We start from the raw sequence: 17,788 nt of genomic DNA, 5'->3' as shown, positions 1-17,788 counted from the left end.
ACAGACCTTTTCTGGTATACTTGCGCTTATCTTACAAAAGTTACAAGGTTTATAGACTTCACACAGTCAAGGGTTACAGTATAAAATCGGATATAGACTTTTACAGACAAGGTTAGTACAGTTTATTAATTTGTACATTGTAATAATGTGATGCAATAAATTCAATGCAATGAATGCACATTTTAGTGTTTTATGTGTGATTTATTTAGATTTTCATTTATTTTAAAACAATATAGATTTTTTATATTTTATCACTTATTGTCCATAACATAGATATAATTATTGGCTTATCCATATAGGCCACTTTTTATATACCAGTGCATCTCCAATAGTTATAATGCTTATTATTATTATGATTATCCTGCATAATATTTAAGTCCTGAGTTTTTGATGCCGTAAACCTTATTTTAGCATATATTGTGGTCCAGTGCCTTGTCCCAATTAGAAACGAGTCAAAATAATTGAATGTGGTAATTGACAGAATGCTAAAAATGCTGTAGATAGTGTTCAGCTTGTACTGAACCTGGAAAATTTCTGTGCCGTGAATACTTCTCGACAGAGCGTAAGGCTTTGCCAGACTCAGCCTCTGATAACGGATGAGTGTTCAGTGAAATGTGTGGGCTTTGATTGGTAGAAAATTGCAAAGGCTCCATTATCAAGAAGCAGCATTATCTCTGTAACATGAGTCAAATTATGGAAGTTCTCTCTTCACTACTGTTTCCTGATATTATGAAGTGAAAATGAGAATTCATAATCAAAAACAGATTTACACATGATGTTCCTAGCACAAAAACGTGCTTTCTTGAGTGAGCAGGGACGGCACTTACAAGTGATTGTGTGTCTGTGCACAAGGTGTGCTGTTCATTTTGAATGCTTAATCTGAAAGAAGTTTTATGCACTATTGTGTTCAATTCAAAAAAATTTGGAGAATTTGAAGTATAGTATTATGTTTCATTATGGCATTCCTCTGTTTGGATTCAAGTTTTCCATTTCTACAAGCTGCCATGCAGCTGTCCTGCACAGTGCTGCTAGTTAAGGGACATTTATGTCAAGACACCAGTGAGTTTATATGACAGACGTGATCATCACGACATGTTGCTAGTCTCAGCCCAGGGACTCGCCGCCGATCAAATCTGTTGCCCTGAACTCACCCCAGCATCTGTCAGAAGCATCAGCTCGACTCCTGAAAATACATGTATATCGTAATTCGGGAGGCTGTCCATCTTTATAAACTCTCAGAGCAAAACATCTCCTTCTGCATGGCTTGTAGATATACCAGAGTCATATTTTTTTGTTGTTTCTAAACCGAAGCTGCCAAATGATAATGTCAGTGTTTCAACTGTCAGGAAGGCTGTGCAGACCAAGAAGCACTCAGGCTCTCGGCAGACACAAAAATGCTTTATTTGTGATTTTTAGGAACATACTGAATGTTCAGAAGAGAGTTTATTGTATGATAAGATGTGTATTATATGATGTACATTGATATTTCAGGTATGACTCTGATGATATAATGGAGCACATATCATTCTGTATGTAATCTAAGACAATATTAGCTTGATTCAGTGAGAGACTCATGGACTAATGTGTCCATGAGAATCATGGGAATGCATTAGCTCTTAGCGAAAGTGATTACCAGTGGGTTTAGAGCTACTATAACGGATGTCTAATGGTATTTTACTTCATCAAAATTATTGTTAATTTAGTGAAAACCATGTTATGTTTCTTTAGCAGCCCATTTTTTTACACAAAGTTGTTGTAAAACAATCTAGTTTATCAGTATCTGTGCTGCTGCCTGTCTTTATTATGAGTAGGGCATGTAATTTGGGCAGTGCAGTTTTCTATGTGTTGTGTTTAGCATACAACCTGGTAAAGTTTACTTTATTTATTACATTAATTTAAAAGAGACTTGTTGCTTTTTCCAGATTTCAGTGTGATTATACCTAGAGTCAATAAACTTTTATGGATGTAATCATGCTATATTTATTGCATTTGCATGGTTTTTGTTTATATGCCTACACTTAAATGGGGCCAGTTAGAATACACATCAAAGAGAAGTGTACAGATTTTGAGGCTGGTGAATCCATAAGTTTTTTTTTGTTTTTATAACTGGAGAAAGCTGTCTGTTGGTATTCCCATTCATCAATGGCAGTTTCTCAGCTGGATTTCCCAACGAGGATGTTGCCATCTTTGGCTTAAAGGTGAGTGCCTAGCCATAAACAATCCCCTGAGAGCTCACAGCCTGTCAAGCAATGAGCCCATGTAAATTTCCTAGAAAGCTTTTTTCTTTTTCTTTAAGACTTTCGCTGATTTCCAGGCTGTTCATTGAAGGTAATAGAAAAAATGAATGGAGAAGAACTGTTTTGGTTTGTTCTGAGTCTTGGGTTGACAATGGGTTTCCTTTCTTTGTGCATAAGAGGCAGTTCAGAAGGGGAAAATCAGATTTTCTAATCAGCAGTAGTCTAATCAGCAAACCAGGTTAAGCTGCTCATAACTATTATTAACAGCAAATTGGTGTTCACACCTTTGATCAATAGATTAGTAATAAAAAATATTTAAAGTTTATGTAGTCAAATCTTTTATTTATGCTTTTCTCAGATTCTTATTTGCATCAATTCATTTGCTGAATCATGTCAACAATGTACATTTTACAATCTCAAGGTTACTTGCTTTTATATAACCCAGAAAAGTTTGCTACAAGGTCTAAAATGATATATTATGAAGTATATGATTAAGTTTCAATATTTATGCCAGTTATTGTTACTGATGTGTATCTCACTCTTTTACAAGATCTCTGCTCAATTACTGTATTTGCAGTTCACTTTAATTAATATCAATATTCTAATTCCACTATGTTATCTGTAATGAGTAATCTAGATTTCCATGCATAGCCTGACTTATCTGAGATTTCAGATATAGGTGTGACTGTGCAGTTTCTGTTGATCGTTGCTCAATAAAAATATCCTCATCCTCCTTTGGCTCATCTGCATCCCACACACACTCAGTGATCTTGATACTTGTCCTTGCCCACTTCGACTTCTCTTGTACCCTTCCAAATCAATGATCTAATTTGTCTTTCTCGTTAAGCGTCTGTGAGTTTAGCCTCCTTTCACAGTCTGAATCCAACATTCATGGCAGCTGTCTCTCCGTCAAAAGACATTATGACTGTCACCTTTGATCTTCACGCAGTGCCAAAAAGTTAAAACTTGTCCAAACTGTCCTTTTTTAGGCCTTTCAAGACTCAGTGACCAGAGTGTGCAGTGGTCTGTAATTACATCCTGTATTTTGTCCTTATCTCCAGTGTCCTTAGAGGATCTTTGCCATTTCTCAGGACAATGTCTTTATGACAAGTCATCTATCAATGTCAAGATTTTCTCTACTCTATTCATAGTGACCTAGTTCCAGGAGCACCTTACTGCTTGCTTTAAAGCACTTGACAGCATTTTACCCCCGGTAAAATCTTCTGTATCTGGGTATATAGAAATCCTGTTTTCCCTGCCACTTTACAGGTCATTGATCCATGACACAAAGATAACCCCTGTCCTTCAACTCTCTCTTCCCCATGACAGCCATCTGTTTGTCTTTGTGTATGTGGGATGGTGTTTGTAATTGACTTTTAGGTCTCCGGAGGGTCTTGAAGAGTCATAATGGCACACTGAATCCCACACAAGGGCCCTGGTAGTTTACACACTTCCCTCCAGGCATCATATTCTGTATCGTACTCCAGCACATTTGTTGTACACACCTCCTGTCCTTCCTGCCATTTCCTGCCTCCAAACATAAGCACACTTCTGCCCTCTGTTGTGGTCAAACCATAGCAGAAGCGATCATTCAGTAGGGGCTTTAGACGGGTCCACAGGTCTTGCTCAGGACTGTAGCGTTCAATGTCACAGAAGTGCTCGTACATTCCCAAAAAGGTGTAAATTGTTCCCCTCACTGTTGCCATCTGGTGACCAAATCTGGCTATAGACATGTTAGAACGTCTCTGCCAGGCATCCCCTTCAAAGGCATTCAGGAACAGCACTTCTTTGCTGCTCTCTGTGCTGTTGACATGGATGCCACCTGAGACGTAGATTCCTGTTCCAATAGTGGTACAGGCATGCCCGTGAACTGAATAAGGTAGGGATACAGCACTGCGCCAGCACCCTTCACTCATATTGTACATTTCTACAGATGACAAAGCAGGCTCACCCCTCTGGCCGCCTCCGCCAATAGCAAAGATAACACCTTCCACCACACAGCAGGCAAACTGTTCCCTCTTCTGCAAGAGTGGTTCCATCTCCTCCCACTGCTCAAACCGTGGGTCATAGCGCCACACCTGGTTAGTAACAGTCATCACAGCACTCTTCTCATTCTCCTCATCCACCTGCACCACCTCACCACCTAGTACAAATAGGAAGTTCCCAACAACGCATACTCCCTGGTGCTGTAGCTTATTTGGAAGGGATGCTGAGAGTGGCTGGAATTTCTTACTGTGAGGTTCGTAGGCTAGGATCTGATTCTGGGGTCTGTTTGCCTCTGGTCCTCCTCCCACCAGAAGAATCTTGCTCTTTGTGGCTCTTAGGCTTGTGTGGACACTTTGTAGTAGAGGTTTTAAGGAACCCTGAAGGTGGTAGTTAAGTGCTTTCTGCACTACGCTTTGAATGAAAGGTGTACTTAGAGCAGGTTTAAGTGCACTAAGTTGAGACAGCTCTTTAGGTGGAATCAAACCAAATCTGATCCGACTCAGCAATGCATTACTGTGCAGGGCAGATTGTGGGTTGCACTCTATCCAGTTTAAAACCAGCTGCAGAAGATCTATCTCCTTCACTCCTGGCATCTCCTCAGCTATGAGCACCTCTTGCAGAGAATCAATGTTTAACTCCATTATCTCAGCCTTGTGCTCCTCAGAAGCAAGTATCCTGCACATATTACTGCCAATAAAAGAGTTGCTGTTATTGAATGCATCAGAAAGGCCATAGCGAGCTGCTATGTTAGCAAAAAAGCAACAGTTGTCAGGAGCAATGCTTTCTGAGATGTACTGAGTGCAAAGCTCCACAGCATGGGTGATCTGTAGATAGCAGGCAGCCTGTAGTGTGACCTCCAAAGTAGAGGGTGACAGTGAGATCCATGAGGTGTAGACGAAGTCCAGTATCTGCTCAAGTCCCAGAGATGACAAGGCTGGCAAGCTGATAGTGTGGGCACCAGATTCCAGATTGTAGTCCTTAAACACAGACCAGAAGTAGTCACTGGAACAGGCTAACAAAGTGCGATGAGCAGGGAACTCCACACCTTCTGCCTCCAAAACAACATCACACATTCGACCCTCTAGACGCAAGCTTTGGTACCGAGACAGAACACCTTCTCCATGACTGTTGCTGAGCATCAGGTAGTAATTCATCACTAGGAGATTAAGGGAGAGAAATAAGGAAGACCAGGGTCAAGAACAGATGAGTTAGGACTGAACGAAAATAAGACACTGCACAGAAAGAAGAGGAAAGAAAAAAAGGTAAGGAGGCTGAGGTGGTCGACTGTTATCAAGACTAAAGAAAACAGAAGAAAAGAAAAAGGTCAGTACACCAGCCGCGTATGTTGGGATGTGGCCCATGACTTCTCCATGCATCAATTGCACATGCTTTAGGAGTGCAAAGGGGTGGGTCAACCATTTCTTCTCCACCCAGTGGGCAGACTCCAAACCTTTTGCCTCAACAAGATTGGCATGTTTTCTACCAGATCTTTAGAAGGGAGGGGGGAATGTTGGGCAGACATTTTGGGGCCACGGGAGGTAAACACAGCTTTGAGCTAGTTGCCCTTTCCATTTAGATAGATGGGAACAGCAAGAGTGGGAGGGATCAGACTGGGGGTTTATTATGATATGCAGATCTGAGGTCATCTCTTGATAAATAAAGGCGTTAGTCAGCACTGTGGATTTCTGTCTGTCGCCACCAGAAGCCATATCTCACCAAGGTGACAGGAATAGAAACACAGAGTTGATCAGAGGGACAGTTAGGACACAGTCTAGCCAGAGAAGAGAAAGAGAGAGGACTGTGAGAATGAGAATCTTGCCTAGAGGACAATGAGAACCATAGTGAGAATGTTTGTCAGGAAGACACAAAGATTAAAAAAAAACTGTTAACAAAAGACTACAGAAATTGACATGTTTATGTTGGTTAGATTACTGATTAGTGAGGTTTATTTATAGACTTATAGTACTTGTGTGTAAGTGTGATCCACAACGAAAAGGACACATCCCAACCTCGTGAACATCATACCCTTATCCTCCCTGAATAGCTGCTGGCTCAGAGTTAGGATGGGGCCAAATCAGGCCAGGTTGTGGGGGGGTGGGGGGGGGGTATTAAATATAAGAGCATGGGGTGATTATGATAGAGCTTCTGGTTACATTCTCACACCCTCTGCTCATGATCACACTGGTTTCTCCACTGTCTAGAGCATTCACAATACAACAGATTTACAAGGTAATTGGTAACTGGAGATACTTGCGAATGCACTCGCACTCAAGTGCAACTGCAATGAGTCATGATTAATCTTAGAGGGGCGTGTGTCTCTAGGAAGTGGTTTTGTAGTCTCACTGTTTGTACTGCCAAATCCTATGCTCACCTAACAACCCCTTTGAATTCTCACTTTAAAACAAGTCATTGGCCTTTTAGGGACCTGTCTTTCCACTCTGCCTTATTGTGCATCAGTGGACATATTTAAACGCACGTTACAACTGCAGGGGTCTAAATTGAATGCTTAAAGATTTTTTGCAGGATCATGCTCTCTTTCGTCACTGCAAAATCTATAAAAACTATTTATGATAAACAATTTTACATCTTGTGATTTTTTTTTCACGAATTTAATTGCAGATACATATGATTTATGTGTTCAGGCACAATGTGAGTGTCTTCATACTCTCTGGTCTCCCTGTTTTGACCCTTCAGTCCAGAATGCTGTCAGACCTGAGTGGCATTCTAAATATAACAGTGTCTGATCTTCCTGTTAGGGGACTTGTTTGGCTCTGGTGGTCATGGTGAATTATTTTGATATTCTCTAATGAACACAACGCTTATAGGTGAGAAAATCATTTTAATTAACGCACATTTTTCAAAGATATACAATCTGAAATGTATAATGGTAAACATATGGTAGCAGAGAAGACGACTGTATCAATAAATCAACAAAAGTTTAGATATGCTGAGCTTCTCAGAAGTTTTAAAACTGCAGGCTTTCTATGCCTTGCATTATGGGTAATAAGGGAATAATGAAGGCTTTGTTGATTAGTTAGACAGCTGCTCACTCTCTCTGTATTCCAAGCACCTCTGCCAGATGCCTAATCCTAAAAAACTCCATTCCAATTCCACATGATTGATAGTTCCTCTTGTATCACTGTGCTCAAAGTCTCTCATTCTCTCAACCAATGTCATGAGGTGCATCCTGGGTATCTTTTCCAACAGGTTTGGATGTATTTCAGTGGTTGCTTGTCTTTCACTTCGTGATCCAATTCACAATATACATTGTTTCAAAGCAGCATTACTGAAAATAGTCTTACAAAATTAATACAATTCATATGTAGACAATTTATTTGAATTATACATGCATGTGTTTTCCTGCTGCCAATGCAGACTGACTGATCTTAGGAGCAATATGTGATCTTTAATAAGGACACTTTCACCCAAAGGTCACGACACCTGCTGCTAGTAAACTACTGTAAATCACAGAGCAGTGCAGACATGTATGGACAGGCAAGGAGACAAGCAGCGTTACACTTTTAAACTGATCCCAGTTTATGTACATAAACCATTGGTGCGGCATTTGAAATCCAGTTCTATTTGTTCAAGGATAACAAGAGCTGGTTTCCTCCTACGGTTTCCTCCTTGAGAGAATGTGAAATCATGTTTTATTATGCAACAGCCTACTCATGTACTGCAACACACAAGATCAAAGCCATAGATAAAGAAAGAGATGTGTAGGGAGTGAAAACAAGCCTGCAGCGTGAGGCGTTTAAGTAGGGCTGTCAATCAGAGGAAACTTAATCAAATTTAATGCATGACATTCTGACTAATTAATCAAATTATAGCAATTATTTGCATATTAATCACTCTAGATGTAAAATACATTGAAACAATTTTGTTTTTTATGATGTCACATTTGTTCGAGTTGTTTTACAAGACAATCTTGCTTTTTTTAGGGCGAATGGAGGAATTTTAAGAGGAATAGTAATAGCCAATGTCTTCAGTGTCATACTGTATATTCTGTTTTATGATTCATTGATGGTAGTAGGAGAATACAGAACTTCTATAAAATCAAACCTAAAGGGATAGTCCACTCATAAGGGTGAGTAAATGATGACAGAATTTACATTTTTGTGTAAACAATCCCTATAAATTAAACACACAGTACATTTTAAAACACAAAATACAGAATTGGAAACAGGGAGGTTTAAAAAGCAATGACCTATTTTAGACAGACTAAACCCTGGTTTAAAGCTTTGATTTGCTCTATACCCATCAGTCTTTGCTCTGATCGAATCCACCCCCTCAGTTATTGTTCTCAGGTCAGAAGGTAGCGTCGTCATTAAGGCTTGTCGTTGATTCCTTTGCGACTGGTTCTCTGGGAGTTTGTGGTAAATACATGAACCTGATTGGAAGGAGATAGTAACCAAATCCTTGGATAAAATGGGGGTGGAGCCACCTCTGAAAATGGAATGAGAGGCATTAGTTAAATCGGGTTACCAGCATTAAAAAACAATACAATCTCAAAGTAGTTTGCTTAGCAAATTCTGTTTGTTTTCCTTACACACACACACACACATCCTACAGATGGACGGAGTGGGTCACAGAGCATGTTTTGCTCTATAATTGGGAGGTCTGGTGAGGCATGCTGGGACTGCACACAACAGACGGACTTTCACTGCCCCACTGATCTGTGGGGTATTAATAGAGTCTGATTCGCCCTCTTGCCCCTTTACACACTTCAAAACACCTACTCGAACACTCCAGCACTGACATATGCACACTAACACGCATGCAAACTACTTTTACAGCTACTGACACCATGTGGTCATTTGTTTTAACAGCATGGGGCCTTTTTTAGATGATTTCAGTGATGTGACGCATTTAGAATAAAACGATTGCTCTTTTGTTCCTGTGTGTTTGTGTGTGTGTGTGTGTGTGTGTGAGTGTGTGTGTGTGTGTGTGTGTGTACGTAAGATTAAGAACCGCCAGTGTTTTTTTAATAACCAAAAATTGTAGATGGGGGAAAAATGGGTGTGAGAGTGTATATTTTCCTGTCGGATTTACCTGTCTTGTTTAGTCCTTGGTGACCCATCTTAGTTCACTCTTTACGTTCTGGATCTCAGAAAGGTTGACGGCGGGGCCCGGTAGTTTCACAGCACCGGGCAGTGGCTTTTTCTCCTCTGGAGTCACTGGGGACGCCTATGAAACCGATTGCGAGAGATATTACTAAGTGTCCCTCACATAACCTCTTAAGATTGTAATATTTTACTATCAAAATAAAAAGAAGTAAAGGATAACCAAACTGAAAATGAAGTTGTTGTTTTTTCAGGAGGACAGGGTAATATTAATATTGTTTTCTGACATTTTATGATAAGCAAATTTGCCACTAAATTCTTATTTTAAGTTATTTGTTTTTTTATTATTTTTTTTCTGTGTCTGTATTAAAGCGGAATTAAACATATTTCTTTTTACTAAATATAAGAAAAGCAATTTAAATTTAAATGTTTATTAGTAGCCCACTTGTCATTTAAATAAGCATTGTGAAAATTACAGCACACATTACATTACTAATAACAATGTAAAACATCCGTGTAACTTATCATAAAAATGAATTTATTTGTTTATTTATTAATTTTCTTTCCACCTTCATTATTTGTCATTACTGTATGCAAAAAGATGCATTTAAATTGTTTATTAGTACGTCATGATAGTATTTATGTTAATTTTAAAACATTGTAAAAAGTACAGCATCACATTCCTAATATTCTAATGAGAATTATCAGTATGAATAATGTAAATCTGATAAATAATGTCAATTCGATATATATTCCAGAATTGGATATGTTTTTTTCAATGAATAAAGAAAGAAAGAATACACATAATTGAACAATGGTCCAAAAAGAAATGAACATTACGTTAAATATTTATTTGCTTACTTACATTTATGTGATCTGAATAAATGATGACAATTGTCTTTATGTGTGTCTAATTTGTTGCAAATAAATTTGTGCAAATGTCTGTATGTGAGTTCTCTTCCCGCAGAATCTGACCTCCTCTGCTTCTGCTGTATCTTCTCTCCTCTTCACAGGATGTCCCGCCCCGGGACGCAGAGCCCCCATCGGAATATTAAGGTTGGCCTTTGAGACAGACAAGAAAATCGAATGAGACAGTTACAATCGCTGCTACACCTCACAGAGTGCTGAGATGAAACCACCCCAGACACTGCTCATTTCCTCCTGTAACTGCAACTATAATCCAATCACCAGTGTACCAAAGTCATTTAAGCTTACGTAATATTGTGCAATGGTCAAGCATAGCTTTCGAAACCAAACCTTTCCACAAAACCTGCTGGACGTGTCTTCCTGCTGGAGTTTGTGTTTCATAAAGAGCAAAGTGCCTGTATGGAAATGAGCTGCGGGCAGATAAAACAGTGAGATGACAGATATCCTTGTGTTTGTTGAGGCCCGACACAGACAGCCAGTCTTTTTTCATTCTGGTCTTTATTGTGTGGCATCTAAATGCAGCATGTATTGTGAAAAACTATGAACAAATGTGAAAATGTATTTAAAGCTATACATCAGGAAGAAAGTATCTGGATTGTTGCCAAATCGCTTCTCTTATATATTATTATTGTTTTTTGCTTAACCATCATATCATTTTGGCGAATCTCACAAAAACCAGGTCACATTTCAACTCAAAATCAAAGGAAAGGAAATTAAACTTTGTTGCATTATGGTGATGCAGATTTAAAGGGGAAAGTGTTTAATTATGATAAAAAAAATTCTTACAATGCAAAATTTACTTTATTGAATTTCCATATAGAACCCCACACACATTTTATTTAAAAATGTCTTCTGTTCTGCCTCTTTTTATACATTATTGTCCTGCTGTATTGGTCACACAAGGTCAAACACTCAATTCAGTTTACAGTTTTGCAATTCAGTGTTTTGATTAGTGCATGAGATCCCTCGACCTATCCCAAACGCTCTTAAAGATTTGGATTTACTCCAGTTTTGCATGCACTTCATGGTCCAGTACATCAAATGCTTGAGTTTCTCCTCTTTTTAACTCTCTTTCATTTCTCTGGTTTCCATCTATAGGCTGATGGATGAAATCTGATTGTTGGCTGTTTTAGGCTGTACAGTAGTGAGCATGTGCTCCTGTCTTTGCATGTCTTCCTTCTATTTGTGCTCTCTGACAGACCATATCCTGAAACTTGTGTATGCTTGGGCTTATTTTTTTTTTTTTTTTGTTCATGTGTATATGGAGGATTTTTATGGAAAGATAAAGGTGTCTATTTTTGGATGAAGTGTTCAGTGTATGTAAAAAATTGTTTTCTGTACACTGTGGTGAACTGTTAAGAGTCTCTCTTTCTGTCTACGTTATTGCTCCTAGCCGGAAATATAGTTATAGTTATGTAACCAGATATTACAACATATTTTCACATGTGTAAAAATACATTTTGTTTTGGTCATTTGTTTAAATAGACTTCACATTCAGATCACATTTTAAGCAGAAATCCATATAAAACCACAGGGATCACATGTTTTTTCCCTTCAACTGTTTATACTGGCTAGCAAAAGGAAAAAGGCTGTAAGGACTTAAACTTTACAAGTCTATTTTTATATAAATTGTTTCTGTTTGGATAAGAAATGTTTTCCTACCAAGAAGAAAAAAGCTGGACACACATCAACTCCATAATGTGTGTTCAAGTGTTCAAAATAGGGAAGTAGTGGCTTTTCAGATTAAAATATTTAATGTGGACATGTTTGAGTGTTGTGCAAAGAAAAGCACACTGGGAACCATTTTCGTGCCAATAAAATCAATACAGAACTTCAAAACTCAATGTACACTATTCTTAAATGATGTACAAACAAAAGACACCCACACACACTGCTGGGGTAATACTCACCTGCAGGGCTTTTACGTTGGACGACGGTTGTTTAGACATTGTGTGCACTTGTGTCCACGTTCCTGCTGTAGAAAAGACAGAAAGAGACTGCATGCATTGATCAGATGGACAGACCGGCCCGGTGTGGGTTTGAATGCATGTATTTTGTGTGTGGCTATGTGTATGTATGTTATAAAGAGCCGGGGAAAAGTAAAGTCCCCATGTGGCTCTCAGGTGCCCGTGGATAGTCTTTCAGTTGCTTAGTGACTCCTGCAGTCTGGAGCAGGTAGCAGCTCTTACCCCTGAATCATTTATGTTAACATGGAGAAAACAGGGCTGGGATAACACACACCTTCACACACACTTTATACTGGATATGAAACATGAGTTGGAACATCTACTGTTATTGTGTGTATATATATATATATATATATATATATATATATATATATATATATATATGTATGTAAAATGCAGAATTTTGGATGGAAATTTGAAGGTAATTTATTGCTCAGTGGTTTTTTCTCAACTATCTTGAAAAGAAAAACAGGTTTAAGCAAGATTAATATATTACATACACACACACACACACACACACACACGCATATATATATATATATAAATATATATATATATATATATATATACATATATATAGTTCACAAATATAAACTCGTAGCCTATCAATGGATATTTATCATTACCATCATTATTTATTATCAATAGATTTAATATATGCTCAGTTGTATCAGTATTTGTTGTATCAGTATTATTACAGAGTTTTTTTTTTATTGGTATTATATTATTGAAATATAATCATTCTGTCCTAAGAATGACCTCGTGGGAGGGGGAACATTTAAAAGGAAGACATTTACATGACAACAAACCAACGCGTAAATGCGCAAATTTTGCCATCACACTTCAAACAGAGAATTTGAAAATGAATATCGAATGACTCTAATCATGGTCTCTGACAGGAAGCTGTTCTGAAATACGTAAAATCATCCATTTCTCTAATGAACACAGCTCTAGGCAGATGAGCTTTGATTATGTGCTCGCGGGGAGCTTTCTGCCCATAATTTGCTCGGTTATGCTGCTGATGGAACGTCCCGATGTGAACACCTGGGATATAAGAGGAATTCTCCAGTGTGCTACAGCCTTCATGCATGGTAATGCATCTGCAGTATTTATATTAACACTATCTATCTTTCAATGTTTCTCTCCTTTTCTTAACTTAATACAGTTCTCTGTGGAAGAGCCAGGATTGACCATGTCAGTGGGGATTCAGAGAGGTTCACAACCTTAGCAACCGTAATCTGTGATGTTATTTGCACATCAACAGCAGTGCATTAGTACTAGTGGTGTGGAGTCACTGCTGCCAAGCGTTGAGCTAAATTTACCTTTCAAAGAGCAACAGAGCAGCTGTCCAAAACTCCTCAGTGTCCGAAATATCAAACTAAATCTATTGTCAGTATCGAAAAACATATAACTAGGATCAAATCACCTTTGGCAAAAGTAAATTGTTTTTAGTTTCTAGATTTATTACCTTCCATCTCAGACTCTTAATTTAACCACCTACTGTATCACAAACCCCACCAGATACTGAAATCTCACACTTAATAGGCCTAATGCATTTTCAGAACTCTCACAATGTTTCACAGGCGCAGTTTATTTGCATTTAAGTCCCTCTATGACTGTAAGTCTTCCAGAAGTTCTAGACCTTTCCAACTGGTCTGACAAGATTTTCTCTTTTATTTAAAAAAAAAAAAAATTGTATTTGATAATCAAAATGGTTAATATCCAACAAAAAGTCAAATGGTTTATCAAATTGGTTGAATGTATTATTCGGAACAACTCGGTTTATTATGTAAATCATAAAACGTCATGCCAATCATATGTTTAAATGCAGAGGTGGGTAGTAACGAGTTACATTTACTTCGTTACATTTACTTGAGTAATTTTTTGGGGTAACGAATACTTTTCGGAGTATATTTAAAGATGGGTACTTTATACTCTTACTTGAGTAAATTTTTGGGGAAAAATCTGTACTTTTACTTCGTTACTGTGGGCGACGCTCCTCTCGTTACTTTATCTTAATGCAATAAATGTTATAATGCTTCAGTTTATTCCAAACGCGCCGTCTACTTTTCTCTGGGCAATGAGAGATGCCCATTCGCGAATGATTCATTCTTTTGAGTCAATTCTGTTCAAAGGCTTGATCAAACCAATTGGCAAACGAGTGAATTGGTTCATGAATCAGTTTGAATGAGTCGTTCAGTTCCCTGTCGCACGCGCTGAGCGTCTGAAGTGGTTCACTCGGAGTTGTAACGTTTAAGAACAGAAAGAGCGTTGAAAACGTGGCTGGAACTGCACTGAATTGAAATCTGCAAAGGCTATTATTTGCTAGCGATGGAGATCCTTATTAGATGAACACCGCGTGTGCTGTCTACTGTTTAACAGGTAATAACTTGGGCTACATTCGATTACAGTACACGATACCACTGTGACATTAGTTTGTTGTACGTGTGTGGCTTATAACAGAGGGGAGTCAAGTTGAATGCAGCTTCCAAAAGACAAAAAATAGCCGATTAAGATTTTATTAATTTTAATACAATCACACTGGTGCAAGTACGTTCAGCGAGTCATATTATCAGCTGCTAAATTCAGATCTGTGATTGCTTGCTGGCGCTAGCCAGAGATAGATGCGTTTATACAGCGCTGCGCATTATAACAAATCACACATGATTCTTTTGAGCTTATTAAAGCATTCGCCAATCAGAGGCGTTCTGATGAGTCATCGCTAAAATGCCGGTGCTTCCTTCACTCGCTCACTGACTGAATGCCTCTTTCTGGCGAAATGGCGAATTCTCTCGTCAGAAACAACAAAGTGCAGATGTGTGTACGAATCTTTAATTAAGATATTGATTTCCCAGTGTTAACAGTTTCAGTGATTTTAATGGGAGTTTCTGAGAGTGATTGAAATCTAGACTGTCAGTGAAAATGATCTTTAATAATGTAAATGTTATTTGCTCTCTTTCTGAACAATGAAAGATTAGTAGTAATATTTATATCACATTAACTTTCAATGTTAAATTCACATTTAATATAAAGTCAGTCGTATTAAAAATATGTTATGGTATGACACCTATATCTGTTACTTAAGTAAACAGACAGGGTTTTATAATAAATTACATAAATTGGAGTAAAGGCTGATGAAATATATACATTTATACATGCACACATACATTACATACATTTTATCTATATATCTAAATAAAAATAGGCTCAGTATATATGACCCAAAGTAACTAGTAACTAACTACTTGAGTAGATTTTTTATCCGATACTCTTTTACTCTTACTCAAGTAACTATTCAAGACTAGTACTTTTACTTTTACTTGAGTAAATATTTCTAGAAGTACTTTTACTTTTACTTGAGTACAGTTTTTGGGTACTCTACCCACCTCTGTTTAAATGCGATCTAATTCTGCTGCACCAAAACCACAAGGCAGACAGAAAAAAAGTATAATTTACATGCGTATCATCACAGAATGCTAATGCTTATGTAAAAGTACAGTTACGGTTCAAATTAAACCTGCCTGTTGTTTCAGAATGTGTTATGTAGGCCTGAATCCTGCCAGAGGCCCGAGTCATTAACACAATGTCCCCCGCAAACAAAACATATACATAAATCATACTTTCTTATGAAATGAGTGAAAGATGAACATACTTTTAGAAACTGTTAAAAGAAAGGTCAATGTTAAAGAGGTCAAACTTTGAAATGTTCTGATTTAAATTTTATCTGTCTCATTATCATCATAATACTATCTGACATGACTTAAAGAAAAGCCATCCAGTAAATCTATTGTGACCTTTAACACTGTGTTAGTTTCACAGACATGCAGATGAACACACACTCATCCTTACTCTGTCCTTAAAAGTTACGTACCCGCTGGCGTAACAGTAAACCGCTGCTCCCCGCTGTGAGACAGACAGGACAAATGCCAATCTTTCCCTTAATGGACTAAAGCAGACTTGACTTCTGTGCGGTTCTGGTTCCGTTCAACACCCCTCCTCTCTCTCTCTCTCTCTCTCTCTCTCTCTCTCTCTCTCTCTCTCTCTCTCTCTCTCTCTCTCTCTCTCTCTCTCTCAATCTCTCTCTCTCAATCTTTCTGTCCCTCACTAAAGGCTGTAGTAGAGCAGGGGATGCCACTCATATCTGGGATTTGTTCACACTATAAATAGTAGTGTGATACACTGAGGGGACCTGCTTTCTGTCCACCCTGACTGTTCACTTCACAGAAGCTATATATGATCCATTATAGCCCCATTCACAGTCTTTTCACTATATACAGATAAACTGGGGTCCAAACATTTGCAAGTGAGAATCTGGGATTCAAAATGTAATTTAAACATGGAGATAAATAAAGTTTTTGAATAAGAATATTAAAGTGAGTATGAAATATTATGCACTATTTCTGTCATTCCATTGAAACAAGATGGTCTCTGGATCATTTTCAAATCATGCTGTAAAACGTGATCATTTATTTTATATTAATAAAAAATAATAATAAACTTGCTTAATGTAATAATAAAATGTTTTGCACATTATTAATAAATAATAATAATAATAATAAATATTATTATTTTAATATCTGTCTATCTGTCCACATAAACATACATATTACAATAGACTTAACATTTCATAGATTTATAGTACATTTTATAATTATAATTATTTTATTTATTTATTTATTTATGTACTTACTTGCTTACTTATTAGTATTAATAAAGTTACCTGAAACAAATAATATACTACATATGTTACATTAGTTATTGACAAGCAAGTTTATTTATATTATTAATAAATTAATTAGTAATTATAATTTATATAACAGTATACTGAAAAATCTAAATATAACTGGTTAAACGTGTGTGTGTGTGTGTGTGTGTGTGTGTGTGTGTGTGTGTGTGTGTGTGTGTGTGTGTGTGTGTGTGTTTTTCAAATAAATAAATAATCTTGCCTAGTCATTGCCTAGACTTTTTGGTCCCCACTCTATATGCCCTCACAGAATTACAACAGCATCATTTTAAAATTGCATCTTTAAATTGCCACCAAGTTCATGTTTGATGCACATTTGCATATATGTATAAATGTGAGCTAAGTGGATATAGTTGACTATAACCTAGATTGAAATGTCCTCAATATGCCTGAACATAAAAGAGAATGTATAATTTACAACATTACTAGATTCGATAATGAAAATGGAAGAAAACAGAGAGTTCAGAAAGAGAGAATGGTGACAAATGAATAGACATTGACCTTTGCATCACACAGGACCCTGATATCACGACCCCGCTGTGCCCTTACCTGTTCAACTGTCAGCGTGAGGTCCACACCTCCTCGCTGCTTTGTGTTCTATTTTAATAGCCAGTTAAAAGTCCTGTCTGTTCCTCTTTTGCTCCCTTCCACGCAGTCAGAGAATCACAGAGCAACAATACTTATTAAGATCATGACCTAATTTAGGCTCCAGCATGCAGAGCCCAGGGAGGCATCTGATTGGACCACGGTTTGACATGACGACCCATTCCCAGTGGAAACAGCACTGCCCGTTTAGAGGAGTTTCAGGTTTTAAACTAGGCAGATTTTTGACCCACAACCGGACAGGTATAAACAAATGATAGA

General features: G+C 37.7%; 2 protein-coding genes across 3 annotated transcripts; both read right to left on the bottom strand.

Annotated features, from left to right (window-relative positions):
* Positions 1-2,813: 2,813 nt before the first annotated feature.
* On the bottom strand, positions 2,814-5,625 carry LOC132124169 (kelch-like protein 34). Its single transcript, XM_059535054.1, has one exon. It carries the CDS (start codon positions 5,375-5,377, stop codon positions 3,614-3,616), a length of 1,764 nt encoding a protein of 587 aa, XP_059391037.1. The 5' UTR covers positions 5,378-5,625; the 3' UTR covers positions 2,814-3,613.
* A 1,417-nt stretch (positions 5,626-7,042) lies between these two features.
* On the bottom strand, positions 7,043-17,626 carry LOC132124086 (small muscular protein-like). 2 transcript variants are annotated; one of them, XM_059534869.1, is made up of 5 exons: positions 17,474-17,626; positions 12,124-12,188; positions 10,262-10,348; positions 9,276-9,410; positions 7,043-8,669 (listed from the first exon to the last, which is right to left on the bottom strand). In XM_059534869.1, exons 2-4 carry the CDS (start codon positions 12,160-12,162, stop codon positions 9,285-9,287), a joined length of 252 nt encoding a protein of 83 aa, XP_059390852.1. In that variant the 5' UTR covers positions 12,163-12,188; positions 17,474-17,626; the 3' UTR covers positions 7,043-8,669; positions 9,276-9,284. The 2 variants fall into 2 exon arrangements, with proteins under 2 accessions (XP_059390852.1, XP_059390853.1); XM_059534870.1 differs by lacking the exon at positions 17,474-17,626 and adding an exon at positions 16,052-16,114.
* Between the last annotated feature and the right edge of the window lie 162 nt (positions 17,627-17,788).

Source organism: Carassius carassius, chromosome 42 (genome assembly GCF_963082965.1).
Source record: "Carassius carassius chromosome 42, fCarCar2.1, whole genome shotgun sequence".
Classification (NCBI taxonomy): Eukaryota; Metazoa; Chordata; class Actinopteri; order Cypriniformes; family Cyprinidae; genus Carassius; species Carassius carassius.
This window is presented reverse-complemented; position numbering and strand designations above follow the sequence as displayed.